This window comes from Dioscorea cayenensis, chromosome 11 (genome assembly GCF_009730915.1).
Source record: "Dioscorea cayenensis subsp. rotundata cultivar TDr96_F1 chromosome 11, TDr96_F1_v2_PseudoChromosome.rev07_lg8_w22 25.fasta, whole genome shotgun sequence".
In the NCBI taxonomy this organism is placed as follows: domain Eukaryota; kingdom Viridiplantae; phylum Streptophyta; class Magnoliopsida; order Dioscoreales; family Dioscoreaceae; genus Dioscorea; species Dioscorea cayenensis.
Window position 1 is genome coordinate 19,132,872 of NC_052481.1, and position 19,520 is coordinate 19,152,391.

The 19,520-nt window shown below is 31.8% G+C and overlaps 2 protein-coding genes across 2 annotated transcripts; one reads left to right on the forward strand and one right to left on the reverse strand.

Annotated features, from left to right (window-relative positions):
• Positions 1–1,914: 1,914 nt before the first annotated feature.
• Positions 1,915–2,365, reverse strand: LOC120271705 (germin-like protein 9-3). Its single transcript, XM_039278385.1, has 2 exons — positions 2,188–2,365; positions 1,915–2,111 (listed from the first exon to the last, which is right to left on the reverse strand). Exons 1-2 carry the CDS (start codon positions 2,363–2,365, stop codon positions 1,915–1,917), a joined length of 375 nt encoding a protein of 124 aa, XP_039134319.1.
• Positions 2,366–8,415: 6,050 nt separating this feature from the next.
• On the forward strand, positions 8,416–10,547 carry LOC120271850 (stem-specific protein TSJT1-like). Its single transcript, XM_039278529.1, has 3 exons — positions 8,416–8,938; positions 9,603–9,723; positions 10,075–10,547. The coding sequence occupies exons 1-3, from the start codon at positions 8,489–8,491 to the stop codon at positions 10,266–10,268; spliced, it is 765 nt and encodes a 254-aa protein (XP_039134463.1). The 5' UTR covers positions 8,416–8,488; the 3' UTR covers positions 10,269–10,547.
• The last annotated feature ends 8,973 nt before the right edge of the window (positions 10,548–19,520 follow it).

Here is a 19,520-nt window from a genome sequence, read left to right on the forward strand (position 1 = left end):
AAAATATCCAATATATTATGGTTAAAAATCAAGAATCTCTCAATTAAATTAGAAATTTAAAAAAAATAGAAGAAATTTTTTTCTATTATTAGTTTTTACAATAAAACTTAATTGATAATAGGTTTAAGACATTAAGAAAGCGGATATATCACCTGAAATAATAGTTATAGCTTCTTTTGACCACTATTATAACTTAATTGCGATGTGTATTTAGAAAGGGGTTCATTCCACTCATGATCGCAAATGTTTGTAATTTATACTACTGTGGCTATAAATTTTTTTTTTAATACAGAAATCACTTATTTTTTTCTTTGTTGCATATGTGCCCATAATAACCTATTTTAAGGTGGTTTCAGCGAGTTTGCTGATGCGGTGCTAATGTGAGCACTAACATGGCATCGGAAATAGCCTTAAAACAGGTCATTATGGCCACACATGCAACTAAATAAAAGTTAAATGATTCTTGTGTTTCTAAAAAAAAATTTTACAGCCACATACGATATAAATTACAAACATTTGTAGTCACGAGGGATTCAACCCACTTAGAAAGTTAAAATGAACAAATTTGTTTAATTCAAAGATAAAAATAAATATGTTTTTAGTTTAGTTGTCATTTACAAATATAATAACCTTATCACAGGTCATTACTATTTTTAAACTAATAATAATAGAATGATATCAAATTTATCTGTGTCACAATTTTATTTTACGGGGAATTACTTTCTATAGAATGCTAATTCTACAACCAAAACGACTATATATATTGTACACACTTTTTAAAAGATAATTTGTAGAAGAATTATCACCTCTAAAGTTCTAAAGAATCTAAACCCATTTATATTACTTGCCATCATTTAGTTAAAGCTTTCTCTGTTACGATTCTCTTTTCTATGTTCCACTATCCAGCAGATTAATTTAAAAGTTTCCTTTTTTTTCAGTAGCCATTATTAAAGCATAGTTAAAAGCATGATTTCTCTTTCAATTAATTAGAACAAAGTGAAATATAATTTATTAAGCAATATTACATATAAAAAATTTATGGCAAGTTTATTATATATTGGAGTTATTTATTTATTGTTTTTACTTGATGATGTTGAATAGTTCCATTACTATATTGATATTTTATAACTATGAATATAGGAAGAAATGGTGAATTTTAATATTTTTATATAAATCAATGATCAATTGGCTTATTAGTATATATAGTCCTTGTGTAAGATATTTATTTTAAAGAAAGATCTAAGATTAAATCCTAAATCCCATATTAAATAAAAACACAAGTGCATAGATATATTAAGATATTAACTTTATGTCTATATATAAGGGGAGAAGCTTATCACTTATATATATATATAAACAGACATCACTTATATCTTTTAATTGTAGATTAATCACTTTTATTCTTGCTTGTTTTATTTTTCTTTAGCTTTAGTTTTGTTTTTTAATCAGTTTTTAAATTGAATTTAATTCATTTAACATTGTACAATTAATGAATAAAACTACTAAAAAAATTCTAATTAATTTTTTCTTATATTAGATTAAATTTAACTAGTTTGATATAATGCAAAATAACTAACAACCTCTTAGTCTATTGGCACTTAAATCTTATGAGTATGAGTAAAATCACGAGTTCGACTGATCCATACTACAGTTGAAAAACATGTGATATAATTGAAAAGGCCGTGCATACCCGTTACATGGTTTTTCCACAATATATAAAGTTTTAAAAAAACATAATATTAAATAAATAAAAAATAAATAACACATCCTCTACCATTTAAATTCATCATGAAACAAAAACACAAACCAAAGAACAGAAACACAGCTAGCAAAACGAACTCCCAAGTCCCAAACCAAAGAAACAATCATAAATATCACTAAAAAATATATAATAAATATACATATAATTATATATCAACCCATGTTAGCTGAAATCAGCTTTTGAATAGTGACATTATCAGTCTTAAAAGACTTAATCAAAACCTCAGAATCAATACCACTTCCAAACAAAGAAGTTGGCAGAACCACAACACCAGGATTAGCACTCCCAAAGGCTGCAACAGCAACCACATCCTTCTCCTCCTCTTCATTCATCTGAAAATGAACCAATCCTTTGGGAAATACAAAAACATCCCCTTCTTTAATAACTTTCATGAAGACCTTATTCTCACAATCAACAAAACCAACCCTTAGTTTGCCTTTTCAATATGAAAAGAAGTTCGGCAGACCGAGGATGAATATGAGCAGGATTAATGCCTCCAGGACCAAACTGTAAAAGTGCAAGTGAAACACTCTGACCTTTGAGAGCTTTGAACTCTGACTCACTGGCTTTTGTCACCTTGAAGAAGCTCTCATGCATGGGCATTGTTTGGTTACGTTGCATGGCTTTTCTTAGGTCTTTGAACGTGAAGAAGTTGGCATCTAGGGTTACTCCTTTTGGGAGGATGAAGTCTGAAGTTATGTCTGGGTCTGAGGCTAAAACTATGTTGATGAGCGTTGTTGTTAGAGTGATTGCTGAAATTAGGGTTGCATGAGAGGAAGAAGAAACCATTTTTAGGGTTTGTTTGTTTGGAGTTAGGGTTTATGGTGTTTATATTGGGGAGGTTGAATTGGTAGGGGTTTTTATTTTTATTTTTATGTTATTTTTTTCAAAAAAAAATAACTAGATGTTGAGAGGGTCAGTGGACAGGCGTGCCTATATTCAATCATATAAACATGCTTGCTAGCTGTTATATATATATATATATAATAATAATAATAATAATAATAATAATAATGAGTGGAATTCAGGAAATTTGAAAATGTAGGTTTAATTTATTAATTTATAGTTAAAATACATTCATCATATGTTTTATTTGTGAGTGGATTGACACGTGGTAATGGTCAACCATGTTTTAACTTGAGCCAGCGGTGTATATATATATATAATATTACTATTTATCCATTGTTTTGGCTTAAATAACGTGCATATATAGTATTATTTAAATGAGTTTCAAAGTGAATTCACTATATGAGTTATATCTTTAACCGTGTGAATTTATTAACTCAAATGCGGATTCAATAAATTTATTAAGTGTGTATGTGACAGCATTTTATTGCTTCATGTATAACCTAGCTAAATTAATAAATCCCTAAAAAATTAATTAATAACCACAAATAATGCATCTCTATATCTTTTGTTATTTTATAAATTCATAAACAAACGTCCTTGTTATCTATGGTAAAAAGAAAAAAATATATTTTTTTTATTTTATTAATGTCAAAGCAAACGAGTACATAAATATTTTTTTGATAATTTTTTCTTGGTTATATAGTAAAAAGAAAAAATAAAATATAATAAACCAACATCTATTTCTTGTGCCAAAAAAATTATTAATTAACTTTGATTTATAATGATTATTATAGTAGCTTCACATGCCTAAATACTTTTTAGATATGAATAATTCATGTCCTCTCTGCGCTCCTGCAGGAGATGCTTTGTCTTGAAGAAACTTCTCATTGTTCTAACGTGATTTCTGAATATATGTAATTATTCCATATATATATATATATATATTAACGAAATGCGACAAGTGGGTACATAGTTTAGGACTTAGGCACAAAAGGTAATGATGATTTGCCCATACACGCTCACTTATTTGGGTTGTAAGTTCTCACCTACAGAAGAAGAGGACTCTTCGCATCACTATATTTGATGGTTTTCAAATAAAAACAATAAGCAATATCTAGCAAATCAAGTATTTTACAATGAGATATTAGTATTGTTACTGTAAATGCTATATTAATTATAAATAAAATGTTTATTAATAATAAAATTAAATTTTCACCATCATATTTTTGCATGTATTTTCTAATGTTTAACGTTGTTAATGTATATTGTATTTTTGTTAATTTTCCATCTCCATAGTTTTGTACAACACAAAATTTGTACTTATTTATCAAATTTTCTCAATGAGAAATGCTTTACTTTTTAAAATAATTTATATGCGAACATTGCAAATCAACTAATCTGAGCATGACATATTATATATATATATATATATAATATGAGAAAAAAGTTTCTGCAGACATCCGTAGATGTCCACAGGTAGTAACAGGGTTGTTTTGATTTTCTTTTTTTTAACTAGAGGTGTTAGTAGAAATATGGTTCAATGGTTGTGATTTGTTTAATTAATGTGTAAATAATTGATTGCACGGTTAAGATTAAAATATTATTCATTACAAATTTTTTTAACTAGAGGTGTTAGCAGGAATACTATTCAACGGTTGTGTGATTTGTTTAGTTACTGTGTAAATAATTGAGTGAACGTTTAAGATTAAAATAATGTGCACATTGTTCATAAACAGGAAAATACTGTGCATCACTGTTTATAAGCAGGGTTGTTTTGGTTAACTATAGTGTTAGTAGGAATAGCGTTCAATGGTTGTGATTTATTTGGTTACTGATATAAATAATTGATTTAGTGATTAAGATTAAAAATATTATGCATCTCATTTTTTATTGTACGCTGTTCATAAACACAATGTGTGTGCACAATAATTACTGTTTACTCATAATAAAAAAACCGTTGGATCTCAATCAAACAATTAAAATCAATGTCTATAGATTAATAATTTATAGACAGTTCACAGAATATTCATCCTATATATATATCATCATCTACATTTATTATAAATTTTATAAAAAAAATAATAATTAAATAATTAATTATATATGTTTAGTCATCATTGCATTAAAACATTTTAAAATTACTACATGAACCAAGATAATATTTTTCAACTAAAAATATTAGAAAATATACCAAGCTGATGATCAATCCAGAATTCCATTCATTTAGAATATTCATATTAATTAAAAGAATTTTGATATGACTTTGTGATAGTATTTTTTTTTCTTTATTTCTTTTCCTTGGTATTCTACAGCTAAAATATTTTGAAAGTGTTGTTTTGAAACCTCTTTTTTAATTAATCTTAACTTTTTTTTCCCATTCAACCTTGTTGTGCATTCGAAATTAATCCTAATGTATATAAAAATTATTTTACATAGTAATAATCAAATCCATATGATTATTGTTTGAAATTATAAATATTCTTATCCTTCAAAGTCTCAAACCATGGGCTTTTTACAAAATGATTTTTCTATGAAAGTCTATCTACAAATATGAATGTTTATTTGGTTATATCTATGTGCTAATTTGAACTAGCCACGTCAGCTGCCACGTCACCATTATTCAATCACATCAACTTGATAATTAATATTTTTAATTAAATTAATATCATTAATAAAAAATAAAAATAAAAATGAGCATGGTGGAATAGATTTTAAGGATGAAATGACTTTTGAGACATGGTTTGAGAATCAAAAGATTAAAAACTTTTCAACTAAGAGGATAATATAAAAACTAAGAAATAACTTATATATGATATTAGAGTGATTTAACACACTATAACAATATTTTAGAATTATGTCAAATTATTTAATCTTACCCATTAATTACACTAAGTTTTCTATATAAATATAAACTTAATAATCATTTTATAAATTATTAATTACAAAACATGAGCCTTCCATGGGTTTTTCATTACTAAAGTATTTCATTGTATAAATGTTTAATTGACAACAAATGACAATCAAGTTTAGCTTTCTCCAACTTAAAATCTTTTTACACTATTAACGAAGATTAGATATCAAAATCTATTATATAAGATGAAAGTGAGTAGTATTTTTATAAAATTAGTGTACACTTTTAACATGCGGCATGTTATTAAAAAAAAAAAAAATTAAAATCCAGTTCAAAATCTAATAATAGTTTTTTTAAAAAATAATTATAAATTTTATGAATTAATAGAGATAAAATGTGAATTTCATAAAGAATAAAATAAAATAAGTATGACATCTATTAATCTTTGCCGTGGCGGAACCATAAATAAAATTAAGAGGTGCTGAATTTAAATATTAAAAATTTATAATAATTAATATTTCAAAAATATAAAATATATATCCATCTAAAAAATTTGGTTTGTGTGTAAAAATCCAATCATATTTACATAATTAGGGATTAACTCAACAAGTTAAGCACTAAATTAACAAATAATGCAATTAAAAAAAAAAATATATCTAATTTAATTATTAAATACAACAATTATTCAACAAGTAATCTAATGAATAATCAAAAATTTCATAACAAATATCTAACATTTTTTCACAACAATTTTCATTATAAAACAAATATTTAACAAATATCTAACAATCATTCATCAAATATAAATATTTTTAAACAACAAATAATCACACAAAAATTTTAAAATTAAATTAGATATAAAGCAAACAAGAAAAAAAAATGATAAATCCTTATAATGAAAATAAAACATAAACTTAAAAATAATTGATCAAATGTAAAAAAAAAACTTACCAATCCATGCGATATGTAATGTTTATTTTAGGGATTGTAAAAGATAAATTGTATTTTTATTTTATTTTTATTTTTGTTTATTATTACTATTTTATATTAATATCCTAAATATTAAAAATTATGTATTGATAAATTTAATAAAAAAATTCTATATATAAAATTTAAAAACAAAAATATTTGAAGATTTATGTTTGGCTAGTCATAAGTAATATGGTTATCACTCAACATCAAATTTATTTAATATAATAATTTTATTAATTTTACTTAATTTATTTTAAATAGTATGAGTTTAGAATTTCTTTTAAAGAAATAAATAATAGGACTTTTCATATGAATTATAATTATTAATGTTTTAATTATATATATATATATATATATGATGGTGGAGCAACTCTATATATTATGGGCTTGTTTGGATTAGCTTTTGGAAAATCTAAAAGTGTTTTTTTATAAGTTAAGCACTTATGGGTTCAAAAAAAGTTATTTGTATTGGTTTTTCTGTAAAAGCAAGAAGTGAAAAAACCCGAAAACATGCTTTTTTGGAGCTAATCATATCAGGTTATGAAAAAAATTTATTTTTTTAAACTTTATTTTTACGAACTCTACTTTTTATAAAAAACTAATACAAACATAAAATATAAAAAAATATTTAACTTATTTTGAAAAAACACTTATTTTATAAATATTTTTATTAAACTGATTTTTTTAGTAAGTCAATCCAAACCAGGTATATGATGAACCATCACTCTCACAGGTCAAGATCTATACTATATTCATTGTAAAAACAGACAAAACAGAGGAATACAACCTTTCAGCTTGGTAACATGTTATAAATAAATAAAGAAAAATAAAGAAAAACTCAATTTGCAAACGGATCACGTGACACGTAGGCATCTGTTGGCGAGTCAAGAATAGTGGTGTTACTCTTACGGTGGTGGGGCCTACATTTCTCAAATCCCAACCATGATGATGTGTTAACCACAAGGCAACCTTATCCTGTAACAACCTCTGTCCTTTTTTTACATCTCTCTCTCTTTCTCTTTTATTTATTTATTTCTTCAGACCCTTATCCACTGTGTTTCACACTTTCACATGGATCCTATATTATTTTATTTATTATAAACAAACTTTTCATCCAAACCCCTACAATTATTTGTAATTCAATAAATTCAAAGATAATTTAATTGTCTAAAACATATAAATATAAACGATATAACAAGTTATATATAACCTAAATTAAATTAGTCTTGATTATCAAAATTTATTTTATAATTAATTTTATCAGAATAAAATTTTAACATATTTAGTCCAAATTTCAAATTTTGGATACTTATTATTATAGGAAACATATCAAGCATATATAAATTAATAAATTAATTTATTATTACATCCATATGAACCATACAAAAACACAGATAAAAATATCTAAGTCTAATCAGAACTAGAATAGAAATAATTAGACCAAATTAACTTATTAACTGTTTTATTGATAAAAATGACAAAATGTGATACATAATCAAAGACTTGGTCGATAAGAATTTATTGTCCAGCCTGCGTGCCCTCAGTTGGTGATAAAAAATACAGGTTAAGAATCTAAACTAATAATTGACGATTTATTACTACCAATGCTTCTAACGAGTCTTAAATTCAAAATTTTTGAATGTCTCACTCTCATTTTATATATGGAGCTAAATGTCACTAAGCTACGAGCCAATTAGTAGATCAAATTAATTAGTTAAATATTTTTTTAGAGAAGAAACTATGTAAACATATATTATTTTTTAATTAACAATAACATTTTATCCAATTGGCCCAATCAAAAGTTTTTATAAATCTTTGCATGCAAAAAAATTTTAAAATATAAACTTTTACAAGGACAAATACACAAATCTCCCAATATAATATTATAATATAATAATAATAATAATAATAATAATTATTATTATTATTATAACACGCAACCCCCAAATCCTTCTATAAATAAGACCATCATTCTCACCATCTTCTCCTCCGCATTCAAAACCTAAATCCATTTCCCCCAAATTCCATTTCAAATCAAAATCAAACCCCAAAAAATGTTAGCAATTTTCCGCAAAACCCTAGCCCATCCTCCCCAAGAGCTCAATAGCCCCACAATCTCCAGCAAACCCCCTCGCCCTTCCAAGCTCCCCGACGAGATCCTCACCGCCTTCAACGCTTCCCATCCTGTCACCGCCTTCGCCGCCACTTTCCGCGGCGGCGCCGCCCTATCCTCCGCTGGTGGAGACTTTAATCGACGCCGTCTTTTCTGTGCCCTAGATGACATCTATTGCGTTTTCGTCGGTTGTATTGATAATCTCAGCTCGCTCATCCGGCAGTACGGTCTCTGTGGCAAGATCACCGATGAGGCCTTGCTCGTTCTCGAGGCTTATCGCACGCTTCGTGATCGGGGGCCGTACCCGGCCGATCAAGTGGTGAAGGATTTCCAGGGTTGCTTCGCCTTCGTTGTTTATGATAACAAGACTGGCACTGTGTTCGCCGCACTGGTAATTTTCCTTTAATTTTTTTTCTCTCTTTTTTTTATTTATTGATTGTTTTTTAGTGTAATTAGTGAAATTACTTGCTGTCTTTTTATTTATTTTATTTATTACTTTTCCACGTCGTTTTTTTAATGTTTTTATTAAAGTTGTAATTTTTATGAAAAAAATATCATAGAAGACCAGTATACATTTTTTTTTTTTCTTTTATAATTTTAATGGAAAAAAAAGATGGTTGTTTTAAGTTGAAAATAAAACATAAATATAATTAGTATAACAACCATGCGTCGAATCCCGGCGTTGAATTACTGTAGTAACACTGTAGTTTACTGTAGTATAATTTTTTATACAGTGTTTCAGATGGTGTTTACTTGTCGTTAGAGAGTGCTTGTCACATTCGGAACAAAAAGTTTTAGTGGTAAAAATTATATAAAAATTTGTATGCCAATAATATATACATATATGTATATAGAAAATGGGATGGTGATGATAAAAATCAAAATTGGTAGATTTTCAGAACTATATGTAATCATTAAAATGTCATAGAATTAGTTGTAAAAAAAAAACTACGATATTTGAAGGAGATTTTTGCAAATAAAAAAGAAAAAAAATAGGAATTAATGTGTGTTTATTAGGATTATAATGTTTGATGTTGAATAATATGGTGGTGCAGAGTTCGGATGGAAAGATACCAATGTACTGGGGGATAGCTGCTGATGGCTCTGTAGTTATGTCCGATGAGTTGGAGATTGTCAAGGGTGGTTGTGGCAAGTCTTTTGCTCCTTTCCCCACCGGTATGTTTCTCCATTTTTATTTTACGTTTTTACAGCGGATAAGTCCCAATATTTATACTATTTATTGCGTGAGACTCCTGTGTTTTATTATCGGTAGATAAGTTATATAATTTGTACTATTTACCACATGAGCTTTTGTGTGGGACTCTTGTGTTTTTATCAATGGGCTATATTAACATTAACCGAATTATAACTATATTCCTTTAATCTTTGCATCATAAAGGGCCTTTTTTTTGGGAATATATATATATAGCATAATAAACAAATATGGTTTTTAATTGCATTTTTGACATAAACATTTACTTGTACAATGAGATTAAATTGGATATATATGTGATTGTGGATGTTCAGGGTGTATGTTCCATAGTGATGGAGGATTGAGGAGTTTTGAACATCCAATGAACAAAATGAAGGCAATGCCAAGAGTGGACAGTGAAGGTATGATGTGTGGGGCTTGCTTTAAAGTGGACACTTTCTCAAAGATCAATAGCATGCCAAGAGTTGGTAGTGCTGCTAACTGGGCCTCATGGGAAGATGCACACTAATAATTAAACTTGTGTTTATTTATTCAAAGGTTTAGTGCAATGCATCTGGACTACTAGTACTGCTCTGTTTCTTTTCTCTTTCAATAACATTGTGAATTTGTGGTAATTTCACTATGTGTTTGTAAATTTTGTGTAATTTGTTTCTTTTTTGTGTGTTAACAAAAGATGTATGTTGTCTGATTATATGTATTTTGTTTAGTTGTCTCAATATTATATAAGAGGATGCAGAGTGGTCCTTTCCTTTGTAAATTACAATATATGGTGTGCGCACCCTGAATCTCTAGCTAGCTCAATAGTTGTTTTACCGCTTGAATTCACCTTGTTTGCATTTGTGTTGTTTGGGTTTATGTTTTGGATAAAAGGAAAACAGCTGATTTATTGACTAACAATAAAGAAGACTACACTGCAGAGATAAACAGCAAACATAAATAAAAAACAAAAATGGGAATCAAGGAGCCATCTTGGGAGTTCTATTCCTTTGTGATCCAGGCAAGCATTGCCTTGCCAAGGAATCCAAAAGTTCATTGAATTCTTTAGAGATATATCTCAAGTTGATCCTTGACACACAGTTTAACAGTGTCTTGATACTATCAATGGTGTTTTGCAACCTCTTAAATCACTATAATTGCTTCTATTGATACAAACCAGTAAACTTTGGTAATATGTTAAAATGTCATTAGGTTGAATGCATATTTCCTTGCAGATTTTTGAAAAAGGTGGACAAACCACTTCGATTAATAAAAAAAGAGCAAATACATACACCAACGCCACTCTACAACATTGTCGAGGCGAGGCACAAAATAAAACTAAAGCAACAAGCCACAAGAAGTGGAACAGAACAAACAGCGGACAGACAAAAAGGAAAGAAACAACGCTGACACACAGACCGCCATACAACGCCTGAATTAGACAGCCAACTAGCCCGTGGTCTGAGTCTGTGTCTCCTCAGAAGGAAAATCTCCTCCTGCCTCCTCAGTGGGAATGACTCCTCCTGTATCCTCCACCGAGGGCCTGCAAAGTCCAGACTTCTGCGGATGGCATCGAAGGAATTCACCAACTTCGCTCTAGGACCCTCAGCAACTGTAGAAAACCATGGCAATAGCATATGATCAATTTTAATGGTAAGAGCATATGCAGATAAGCAATTAGCATTAAAAATGCAGTCATTTCTAGCAATCCAAATGTTTCACACAATTGCTTTCACAACTAGGTCCCCCATATCTCTACAAGCAGATCTCACAGAAGATATTTAGAGTTTTAAGCAAATGTTAGTATATCTGCATGATGCATGAATGTTATTAGACTCAGTTGTAGTTGAGCAACATTCTACTAAAATAATAAATTTTTAATCAGCTATTATAACAAAACCTAGAACAGTCAATGATTCTTCAGCCCAAGAGGCATCACAAAGTAAAAAAAAAAATCATAAATAGAATAATGAGAGCAAGAAGAAAACTCCCTCATCCTCATGAAGTTTGAATCTCTCTTCAAACAATCTTTCATGCTTTTAATGGCCATAAAAGCAACATTCTCCAAATGAGCCTTGCTTGATATTTCTGAAGCTAAGTCTACACCTAGTTCCCCATAATGCTCATGCACAAGTTGCTAGAAGTGCTTTCAATGCCTTGTCACCAACCAATATTGTTACTATTGAATTCCCTTGTCCATCAGCTACCATCAGAGAAGCTCTGGATACTGTTTAGAGAAAAAAGCTTGCAAAGGATTCAACAACATTCAAGCAAGAAGCAAACTTGTTGCACTTCCAAATAAAGGCCACAAAACAAGCACAATAAAGGAGGACCAGCAAGCATGTAGATCATAAAGGAAAGCAAATGTAGGGAGTTTACCATGTAACTTCTTCTTAATAAATTTTATACTCATAAGCCAAGTTTTATCAAAATGAACCTCTTAACATGCCTTAGACTTAATAAATATTAACATGATTGCCTTGCAAGGTGCATATTAATAAATGTGGGTTTAAGACCCAATAAAATTACAAACAGCTATGGATCCTCCCAAAAGTTGGTGGGAGCTAAATTACAAACATTTATGTATATGTTTGGTCTAATGATATTGGCTATCCTACACAAAGCTTTTTAAAAACCAAAGGATTGTAGAATTTAAACCAAATTCCAAATGTTAAAGCAACCATACTTCATTTGAAATATTTCCACCCAATGCTTCTAATAATCATTCAGCAGAGGGAATATATTTTCAAGTGTAGTACAGTTCCAAGCTATAGAGTGGACGCTGGACACCACTTCAATTTCTACCATTTGATTATAAAATTTTTTTAGCAATCTTAGAAATCTTGTTAAGGACAATATCAGGAATGACACTAGAAGAGAAGATTTAATTTGGAATGGAGAGAAAAACACTATTGATGAAAATTATCTAGCCATCATAACAGAAATTAATGTGGTTCGAGATAGTCCTATACACTTTATCAACCATAAACTGATATTGATTAACAATGATACTAACTAATCTGGTTAATTTGGACGCTCAATTACTTAAAACAAAAGCCAACTAATTTTCATCCCTAAAATCCTACTATTGGCTATTTGAGAATTTTTTTTTTTTTAAATAAGCCACAATAGAATATAAATGACAGATTTGTTGGGATTAGAAAACTCACCAATGAGATTTCTATAGATGTTTAAACACATGAGGCAAACTCTAACAATAATCATGGAAGCTCTAGTAATAATAATAAGAACATCAACAAAAAAAAGTAAATGATTACAATTGTTACTAAACCTATTCAAATCGTGAATCATTCATATTAAAGTCAATTATGTTATCGGTAGCTTATTGTGGCCATAGTTATTCCTAATTTTTCTTTTAATTATGTTTACATTATATATATATTAATCTGCCTTTTCTTCAACATTGTGATTTAATTAATTTTTGCCCTTGCCCAAAAACAGAACACTCATATTAATGAAAATGAATTAAATGTTGGAAGGTCCTCCAATTAAAAGCAAAGCATGCGGTCAGATGTATATATATATCAATCTATATCTATACATACTATTAAATAGTTGTATAATCTACTCCGAGAGCGTTTCAAGAAGCAATTTTAATTTTTTTATAACATTTAAGTTTTTATTTATATTACTTATAATATTAATAATTGAAAAATATTAATTACACATACTTATTTATTCAATAAATGTCCATGAGATCTTTGAAATCCAAAATATAAAATAGTTTCTATGCCTAGTATATATCTATTTACAGTAGATGTATAAATTGCTCTAAGAGTAATTCAAAGAATAATTTTAATATTTTCATTTATATTAAATATGGTATTAATAATTAAAAATATTAATTGCATAATAGGCATTGATTTTAGGGAAAATTAATGTTTACCCCTTGTAAATTTCAAATATTCCTAAACAACCCCTCCAACTTTGGCAAACCCCGGATAACCCTTCCGTTATTGTTTAAGTTCCCTTTTACCCCCTACCGTTCACTTCAAATGGGTCAATGTTATGAAATTTCATTTTTGTCCTTGAAAATGAAGGCAAAAAAACCGCTCAACCACATCATGTTTGACCTTTATACATACAATTTTACATTTTTTTTTGCCTTTCTGCTTGCTTTTTGTCAAACAAAGTTTAGAAGGCTCATCACATCTTCTTCTTCTCCTCATTTGGTTTGTTCGATTTGAGTTCTGCCGGTTTTTTGATAAGGTGAGAATTTCTTCGTTGCTCTCACTTTGATCATTCTGCGGAAGGGAGGGAGTATATAAAAATGCAGGTTTATTATGGAGAGTTTTTATGGTATTGCTAGATACAATGGGGAGGGACGAGTGCTAATGCTCACAACGCTGACTTCTTCGGAATCGGTGTTAGCTGAGATATGTGAGCGATGGTGTCTCGATATTTCCCGTGTTAGGGTGAACATCCGATGGATATAAAATGGTTTGTCCAATAGAAAACGAAGTTGACTTCCAGCAAGTGTGTCACGTGTACTCCATCTTCAAATGCACTGTAGTCGATCTCGTTGTAAGATTCTTGTCTTTTATGTTTATCTAGTTGTATAAGTTAATTATTGTTTAACTGTGCCAGTCTCTGTTTCAAATATATTACGTTTCCATTTAAACATTATCTTCTTCGTTTAATTTATTTTGTATCTATTTAAATATTTTACTTAACGTTTAAATTTTTAATTTATCATTTAAACACTTTATGTCTATGCTTAAAATATTGATCGTTTTCGTTTAAACTGAAGTCTTGGTAGGAATTTGGATTTTGCAAGCGCTCCGGTCCCACTCCATGGCGACCCTGACGATGTGGGATGCCTTCCTTTCTCGTCAAATCAATCTGAAGTGTTGTTATTGGATATCAGACAACGTTTTGAAGTCGTTGAACATTTTAGGGATGCACTTCGAAATTTTGCAATCAAACAGAATTTTGACTTCAAATTCATAAAGAATGAAAAACACTGGGTGACTATGGAATGCGCTGCCGATAGTTGTTAATAGCGCCTTCATGTATCAAAAGAATATAATAAAAATACTTTCAGAATCAAGACAATCAACTCGTCACACAGTTGCGGTGGTGGAATAGGAATGGCGTCACATCCGAAAGCATAAAAAAATGGGTAAGCTCAAGGACCGGCCCTTGTACAAGGCCATCAACATTCAGAAGGACATATTACGGGAACATGGTGTCCACATTCCATACAAGCAAGCTTGGTTGGGAAAAGATCATGCCTGGGTGATCCTCGATGGCACCGACATCTCCGGCTATGATTTGTTGCTTTGGTATGTGGATAAGGTTGTTAAGACAAACCCCGACAGCATTGCGATTGTCGAAAGAGACGGTGAGCGTTTTAAATGTGCATTCTTTTCTTTAGCCGTGTATTGTGGGATTCAAGAGGGCTTGCAAGCCGCTGTTATTTCTCGATGGTACCCACCTCCTTGGAAAGTATCGAGATACTCTATTGGGTGCCACAGGAAAAGATGGAAACAATGGTTTTTTTCATGCGTCGTCTTCGGTATTGTCGACAACGAGACCAATGCTAACTGGACTTGGTTCATTTCCAAGTTAGGTGATGCTTTATACGATGAAGGATATTATCAAGTGATAATTATATTCGTGTCAGACAGATCTAAGAGCGTTGTGAACGCTATTGCGAGAGTCTTCCATTCTTCCCCCCTTTCTCCCATGCATACTGTCTTCGACACTTGGAGGCCAATTTTATGAAAGCCATCGTCAGACTTGGGAAAACATCTAGGGATGAGTGCTGGTCTATATATTTTTGTATTGCGTGGGCATCCACGGCTAAAGAATTCGATGATACCGTAAATGAACTGCAGGCCATATCACCCGAAGCATATCAATGGTTGATTCATAAATCGGATATGTCACATTGGTCGAATTATATGCTCATAGGTGAACGTTGGGGCAAGATGTATTCAAATGTCGCGGAGTCATTCAATGCGTGAATCAAACAAAGCTCGGCATTTACCGGTGACGAAAATGGTCGAATCCATAAGGTATTCGAATGTTGATTTTATTTACACTTAAGAATTGGTCTTTTCTTTTAAAATATTTCATTACTATTCAAATATCATTTTCTGTGTTTAATTATCTCGCTCATCGTTTAACTTATTATCCTACGATTTAAACAAATGTGTTTCTGTTTAAATATCAATGTATTTGCTTAACCTTGTTTAAGTGTTCGTGTTTCTGTTTAAAAATCAATGTCTTTGCAAATTGATGAAATGTCGTGATCAAGCGAACAAATGGGAGACCTACTTATGCCCAGACATACATTCGAAGGTAGAGATACTTGTTTTAGAAAGCTGAAATCTTCGTGTTGGTCGTTGTGTTGATGATCGTTATAAAGTGATTGACCAATGCAGTAACTCTGTAGATCTTGCCAATAGAACTTGCTCATGTCGCAGATGACAAGTTTATAATATCTCGTGTAAACACGCTTGCGCTGCAATAATACAGACAGACACCAACGTTCATCGATTTATTAGCGGCTACTTCACAATCGACAATTATAAACTGGCGTATAAGGAAGCTATATTCCCCATACTTGACAATAACAAGCTTACGAATGAAAATTGTGAACTGCGTTTGCGACAGCCTGTGATGAGAAGACAACTCAAGGCGCATAGACAAAAAGAGGATCCAGTCGCAAGTGTCTGAGGTCCGCGAGTTACATTGCAGCCGATGCCACGCCTCCGGTTACAATTGTAGATCTTGCAATGAAACTGTCACCGACTAGGCATTATAAATAAACAAATTTTTAAAAACAAACAAACTTAATTGAGTGCCAACTTTTGATATTTAAACAGCGAAACTCTTATTCTTAACAGGTAACACATATATTTAAATAGAGACATTGTTTGTTTAAAAAGAGACTACTTTATTTTAAACGTAAACACTGATATTTAAACAATAAAATTGAAAGTTAAGCAAAGAAAGTGAAGTATATAACTATACATACTAGTAAATGAACACTAGTAAATTTGCATTGAAAAATTTGTCATGTTCTTCGAAAACAATAAATTTAATTAAATTTATAACGACAAAACTGTTTTACGTTTGAAAACAAACAATATCATGTCAATTCTATTTCCCTGCAGTTAAAGACCCCCCTTTCTTAGTGATGCTAGTTGCGCTCCCTTCCATAAGTATGTGGGCAACATACTTTAATCTCAGATAAGGGATGTTCGTTTGCGATAGCCGTAGCTTTTCATCGTCGAGTAATTGCTCGATAAACCGCATGACATATACGGCACAATCGACACTTCTTCTTTTTTTTTTGTCGTGGGGTTTCAATGTCGTGAACTAGTGGGTACTTTGTGGTCACCGTCTCGCCGAACTCCATATCGATACAAGTGTCGAATAGCCTCCGATGTCGAGGTATACAATTTGAGATTAGAATACCGATTATTTACCAAACACTATTAATCAAACTCTATTTATCAAAGAACTTACCATTTCTCCCTCGTCTTTATCGTACTCCACACTCTGGAATGAAGAATAATTAATGTATTCTTGTTAGTTATTGTCAATGACCACGATATGGAAGTTTCTATTCATGATTATCGAGACGATGACAATGTCAACATGATGCAGGTTGCGCGCAGCATCTCCGATTATAGCGAAAGTCGTGTCAGCCACGTCTTCCTACTTTGATATAAACAGCGCCAGTGGTCGTGTGATGGAGGCTTCCTTCTTATAGAGATATGGTACTCTACGCAGCGACTTTTGTATTATGCATACGAAAGCGTCCATCACATCGTCTAACACCATCTCCTTCCCGTCAAGCAGTGTGAATAGACTGGACCGTATGGAGTTGAGAGAATCATTCATCCACACGACAGTCCTGTGGTTAAACAGTAACAGATATAATCAAATGATGTTATAAATATTTAAATGATATCGAAAATATTTAAATGATATTGTAAATATTTAAATGCTAACTACATAAATTAAAGGTTAACATATATATTTAAACAATAATATAAAAACTTCAAACTTACTTGTACATAGAGCAGTTGAGGAAGATCCTTATCAACTCCTGCTCGAATTTGTTGAAGCGCGATTGTCCATGGTATTTTTTCTTCTTCAGAATAAAGTCTTTCCGAACTTCTTCATATTGTTGGTTGGCAAGGATCATATTTCTTGTTGTTTTTTCGGTTGCGTTCCCTTTCCCCTTGTTAACAGCTGTTTTGGGATCATCGTGTGACACTGTTGTTGACGGTGTTCAGTGTTCAGCACCAACATCATCTTCCTTCGATGCGGGCACGATGACAGCATCAACCGGAGATATATCCTTACATGCTTCTTGTTGTTGTGGGATTGTGTTTACCTTCGATGCGGACCGCTTGGTCGCTGGTTCCACCGTGACTATGATTTCGTTGTCAACAGAGTCAACGATCTTCTCAACCGCGGCCACGATAATAGCATCAACGGGAGACACACCCTTAGTTCTGGTTCCTGTTCTTCATTGATTGTATCCACCTTCGATGCCAAGATCGACAACCGCGGCTCCACCGCTGACGGGATTTCGCTGACAACGTAGTCAACGATCTTATCAATCGCGACAATGGCAACATCATCTACGATCTTCCCACCGCGGACAACCATGTCATCAACGCGATGCACTAATAACAACATCACCGCCGATAGTATCGTTATTGCTTTCATCGTCACCGCGGGTGGATAAAGAGACATTATTGTTTTCCTTTTTTCAAGTCTCTTCAAATGACCGCCTTTGAATGGCTATCTCGACGAAGTCATCGCCGCCAAATTCGACGCCCTCGTCCGTCCCGGGTACTTCATTTGTTTGGAGAGAAAGCGCAGTCGATTGTGACCATCCTTCCAATGCCACAACTCGAGCGATAAGCTAAGGGAACTCGATCATCAATATCTGGCACGACTGCAGAAGATTTGTAGTGACATTATCGCCTAGTGCCATCGGTGGGGTTGCCATGGTCGAGGGGCCTGTGACAATCGGGAAGATTGTCGTTGTCGTGGTCGGGGGGGTTTTGCAATCGGGTGGGGTAGGTGAGGGCTTCTCTCGCGCCGAGGAATGCGCACGCACGCTGAGTCGAAAGTAGAGAACGGTGTCGAGTGCGCACGGAAGAGATTGGCCTTTCATCTTGCCTTCGAGAAAGTGGTTCCGAAGCAATCACATCCACTTAGCGGTTTGCCGGAACAAATATATCTTCATCAAAGATTCGCCCTGACCACTCAGAAAACTAACAAATGTAAACAAAACAATCTCAGTGAAATCATTCAGTTTAAACAATAACAAATACATTTAAACATTTAACTTATATATTTAAACGGTATCACATGTTTTTAAATGGAAAACAAAATTTTAAATGCCGAAGAATAATTTTAAATGGAAAATAAACACTATTAAATGGTAAATACTATATGTAAACATTAACTACTATTGTTAAACACATTGTTCATGATTTATTACCTCTTTTCCTTCGAGAGATGACAAACTAGTTTTTATCGTCGCTTGCTTCCGGTAACTACTTTCATCGTAGCACAACATCCTGGTGTCTCTGCCGAAATGTACTTTCTTTCCCGTCTCCGGCCACCAGAAACCAGATGTTCAAAGGCGATCGAAAGCAACCCTTAATATACCCTCGGTTGGTCTTCTTCCCCGCCCCATCTACCTCGCGACTCGAGCCAGTCCCGCTAGAAATGTCCTCCATAAGCCACTTGTGTGTTGCCTGCACCCATGCGTATGGCCCATGCA

Coding starts and splice junctions, on each gene's coding strand:
- LOC120271850 (XM_039278529.1), top strand. CDS start 8,489: ATGTTAGCAATTTTCCGCAAAACCCTAGCCCATCCTCCCCAAGAGCTC. Junction 8,939..9,602: donor GCACTGTGTTCGCCGCACTG/GTAATTTTCCTT, acceptor ATGGTGGTGCAG/AGTTCGGATGGAAAGATACC. Junction 9,724..10,074: donor TTTTGCTCCTTTCCCCACCG/GTATGTTTCTCC, acceptor GTGGATGTTCAG/GGTGTATGTTCCATAGTGAT.
- LOC120271705 (XM_039278385.1), bottom strand. CDS start 2,365: ATGCCCATGCATGAGAGCTTCTTCAAGGTGACAAAAGCCAGTGAGTCA. Junction 2,112..2,187: donor ATTGAAAAGGCAAACTAAGG/GTTGGTTTTGTT, acceptor TATTTCCCAAAG/GATTGGTTCATTTTCAGATG.